The 4,298-nt window shown below is 55.4% G+C and overlaps 1 protein-coding gene across 1 annotated transcript in view; it reads right to left on the bottom strand.

Moving 5' to 3' along the window:
* Window positions 1–479: 479 nt before the first annotated feature.
* LY6K (lymphocyte antigen 6 family member K) overlaps window positions 480–4,298 on the bottom strand; it is a 77,043-nt gene continuing 73,224 nt past the window's right edge. Inside the window, exons 2-4 of the mRNA XM_006152088.1 lie at window positions 3,080–3,169; window positions 2,435–2,536; window positions 480–815 (exon numbers count right to left, since the gene is read on the bottom strand). Coding sequence (XP_006152150.1) covers window positions 532–815; window positions 2,435–2,536; window positions 3,080–3,158 — 465 coding nt within the window. The 5' untranslated portion in view covers window positions 3,159–3,169 and the 3' untranslated portion in view covers window positions 480–531. The remainder of the gene's footprint in view (window positions 816–2,434; window positions 2,537–3,079; window positions 3,170–4,298) is intronic.

The following is a 4,298-nucleotide window of genomic DNA, read 5'->3' as shown; positions in this document are numbered from 1 at the left end:
CACCTGTGCTAATACACTCATCAGAATCTCTTCCCTTACATTTAATAGAAGGAAGTGTTGATAAAGAGCAGTTACAGGACAAGCTGGTGCCCCAGGATCCCCTGTGAAGAAATCCTCACTCTAGAAATTTCTCACCCCTGTATCAGTTAGTCTCCCCCACTGGGGTCACCTGAAAGGTCGGGATCATCCAAGCCTGCAATGCTCTTTATGAGTGGTCCTTAGTCCCCTCTCCTGCCCCATGAGGTTAGGAGGAGAAGCAGCAGCTACTGTCAACAACAGATAATGAGGCTGACTTTGGCGGAAAATTCATCAATGGAATCGCCAGCAGAAGATGTGCACCTGCTCTGAACGCAGGTGGGAGAGCTCCTGAGCTTAGAGCCAACTGGACTTGGTCCCCACCCTCCCATTCCACAGTGCCTGGAAAGTTAGACCAAGAAGAAATCAACAGGAACCAAGTTTAATGCAACAATTCCAACAGTTTACAGCAGGTTCCTACCCCAGGAGGCCTGGCAACTGCACGCTTCCTGCAGCTCAGGACAGACTGAGGCTGGCCAGGGCAGAGACCAACAGCAGGAGACCTGCCAGCTTAACACTGCCGTGTTTCTGCTCGCTCGCTCTCCCCACGTGCTCTCTGAACATCGTCTCATTGACTAAGAGCCCCTCGCTGTTGCACAAGTTGCTTTCACAACACTTGACATATAAGAAGGGCAAAGGCTTTAAAAGGATAAAGGACTTTTCTTCAGGGGGTGGTCTCTCAATTAATGGACAAAACTGGGAGCACTGCTTCGAAACGTAGTAGAACCGTGGGAATATTTCTAAGAGGAAAAGACAGAGAGATGGACATTACATGAACCCAAAACCTTTCTGTCAAACCATCACTCCTCAGCACCCCTCTCAGAGGTTTACCCAAAGGGTACAACCAGGGCAGGGTCAGGAACCATCATTCAGGAGGAGTGCCAGGCCTTCCTGTCTGGAGCCATGTGTGGTGGGGCAGGTGGTGGTTTGGTGGTCATGCACCACACTGCAATGCTGGACTTACAGAGTCAGGTCCGGAGCTCATGACCCTGTCTCTCTTTGGGCCCGAGACCTGGGCTGGCTGGAGCTGGGCTAGATTGTGCTCAAAAGTCCTCATGAGGATGCTTGTTTCTCTTTCTCTCTCATGGAAAAAATTAAATACATAAACTTAAAGGGAAAAACTACTTTGTGGAGGTGGCTGGCTGGTGTACAGCACACCCATCAGGTGGCCCCATCCTGGTCTGTCCACTCACTAAGCATGTGTACCTGTGGGTCTTTTAGGAACATAATGGCATCTGGAACCCTATCTTCCCAAATGCAGAGTTGGCGCAGGCCTTGGTAACACACACAAACACGTAGGCAAGGGACTGCTAGTTACCATGGCCAATGACCAGGACTTGGAACTGGCCTCCCAGTGGGTCCAGTTCATCTCTGGGCTGGGGAGCTGATCTTTTGTGCTTTAAGCTGTGGAGGGCATATGTGCATGCTAGAGAAAACAGAAGACTAGAGATAGAAGAGGGAGAAAGCACTACCCTAGGGAGTACGGTCAGCTGCAATGCCTTGGTCTCCATGTCTTCCTCCTGCTGGGATTTTGGCCATGTACGTGCATGTGCTGGGTATGTTTTCAAGATGCTGAGGCCAGTATTCAAACTGTAGTCCACCACGTGGGATCGAACTCCCTTGAGTTCTAGACTACATGGTCAACCCGGGGCTAGTCTTAATACCTGATTTTATCCTATATTTCATTGTGTGAATTATTTTTCTACATTACATGATAAAATCTATGTTGGTGAAACTCAGCTGGAACCATTGCCTGTTTCTCACAATCTTTGTGAAGACAGGAGGCCCTGTAGAATGACTGAGAACTGGGCTGGAAAGCTCAAGCCCTGAAGGACACTGCGGGCATAAAGTTGGGGGTGTCAGAATCCCAACTTGGGAAGTCTTCAAGTACCCAGAGTTCTTGGGGGAGTTCACAGCAAGCGCACGGATCTCAGATCTTTTGAAAGCACGTGCACTCCTTAGAGAACACACTTTAACCCTGAACCCCAGTTGCATTTGTGTTTGATAAAAACTAGACTATTGGTGCGGCATATGACATAGGCGAAGCTAAATTTTCCCCTTAAAATCAAACCAAATGCACTCTACCTTCTTCCTCCCGCCCACTATTTCTCCCTGGCTCGGGGCAGGGTGTGCAGGCCCGCACCATTGCTCCTACCGAAGGCAGGCCCCTCACCAGCTCACCCCTGCCTCCACACCTCCACGTCCCCCACCCCGACTCTCGGAACTTTATTCTTTAGAATTACAGAAAGCAGTCCCTTGATAGTACTCATCCTCTCTTGAGGACAACTACAAGGACACCAATTCCAGAGAGTCCTCTGCTGCCCCACCCCTGGGCCCCTGACAAGAGTGAGTCACTCACGCACAGCCGCGACAGCACAAAACTTCTCACTTGCTGCACAGTCTACAGCTCCCTGGCAATTAAAACTGTTTTCTTGCTCACAAACGTGACACCTCAGTCGTGCTTTGGAAATGAAAAGAAGAGAATGCTGAAGAGCTCGCCACTCCCCTGCCATGCCAAGTGGGGGCAGCATGGGGCACAGTCTCCCGTTTCACACGAGATCCTGTACTCTCTCCCGGGGGTTCCCTCATTCAGGCACACACCCCCAGGCACGGAAGAACACACACTGACACCCACCCCTGCTCAGTGGCACACCCCACACCCAGACACAGGGACACCCGCAGACACACACAGCGCTAGGCCAAGGAAGGAGTACTTGTTGGGAGGCCTGCCTCTCCCACTCACTAAGCCCTCCCTCATCCTGACCCCCACCAGCCTCCCAGTGCAACCCTCGGGGAGAAGCTGGTCAGCATCCAGCTTTCAGATGCCCCTCCTAAGCCCAGGTGGCCAGGCCAGCCTAGGCCTGCAGCCTGACCCCTACAGAAGCCAGGGCTGGGGAGGTGGCCAGGCCCCAGCCAAATTCACTGCTCTGAGCTAGGCAGTTTCCCCCACCCCTAACAGCTCCCGCCCCTCGCTGTCTCCCTGGGGTTGGGGGGGGGGGCTCACCTTGTCTTCCAGTTCTCTCAGTGTCCATGTTCACCTGAGGCAGGCCCAGGAGCAGAAGCAAAGCCAGGAGGACCATCATGTCAGCAGGACCTGCACAGGGTGGAGGTGTGGGTGGGGAGTCACCCCTCAGTCAGCTGCAGACCTAGCCCTTCCCCTGGACGTCCCTCAAGGCTCATGTCCTTGTTCCTCCAACAAGACCCCCAACCTGGGGCCCTACAGTCCCTGCCCTGGGGCCCTGGACCCCTGGCTCCAGTCGCTATCACCGCCCACCTTACAATGCCACCACCTGGCACGGCTAGGCTCCTTTTGAACATTCCCTGCTCCCAGCCTTGTGGAGCAGGGTCACCAGAGAAACCTAAACTACTGCTGCGTGAGCTCTCCCTGCAAGGCCACTGGGAAAGGCGGCAAGCTTCCTGGCCAGATCGAGAGCCCCGGGTGCGATGGTCAATCACATCAACCCCACTTTGAAAAAGGGCTGCTCCTTTCTCAGGACACCTCACAGGCCCCTCCCCTAGATTGGGAAACTCGAAGCACATACTCCTGAGGTTTACCGGAGACACAAAACCAGGCTGCACAAAGGTGAGCCAGGACGTGGGGGCTCAGCCCAAGGCAGCGCAGGGTGGGGAACACCCGACAGAACGACCCCCACACCAAGACGGAGTGCTGAAGGTGAAGGGCACGGCACCCACAGGTGATGCCGAACCCTCGGGAGGAGACTAAGAGGCTCACACAGGGAGGGCACGCTGTCTGATCTGGCTGCCACGACACACAGGTCAGGTGGCATGGACTACGCTGGACGCCCAAGGGCGGGGCCTGGGAGGTGCACCAGGGACAAGGAGAAGCTCTGGGCGCCCCATGGCCCGACACCTGCGACACGTGGGCAGGGCGTTCACCAAACCCAAGGCGACGCCCCGCAGCGCCATGCATGTCGCGTGTGTAAAGGGACACCGCAGAAGAAAGTAAGTCCAAGGCACGAGCTCTCTTCCGACAGCGCAGGAGCCCAGGGCCGCACTGTGATGGGAGGGGCGCCCTGGAGACACCCGGGCAGGGCCGTGGTGGGACAGAAGCCTCTGCCCGAGCCACCCTCCCTCCATCCACCCGCCTCCGCACGGGGAGGGAGGAATCCAGGGACCCGAAAAGCAGCACCCAGGTTCGCTCCTCCTCCGAGGGGCGGGCTTCTGGAAGCTTCCACCCAGGGCGGGGACAGGGTGGCCCCCGG

The sequence above is a fragment of the Tupaia chinensis genome, unplaced genomic scaffold (genome assembly GCF_000334495.1).
Source record: "Tupaia chinensis unplaced genomic scaffold, TupChi_1.0 Scaffold000335_1, whole genome shotgun sequence".
Taxonomy (NCBI): domain Eukaryota; kingdom Metazoa; phylum Chordata; class Mammalia; order Scandentia; family Tupaiidae; genus Tupaia; species Tupaia belangeri.
Note: the sequence above shows the minus strand (reverse complement) of the source record. Positions and strands in the feature narration are given on the sequence as shown.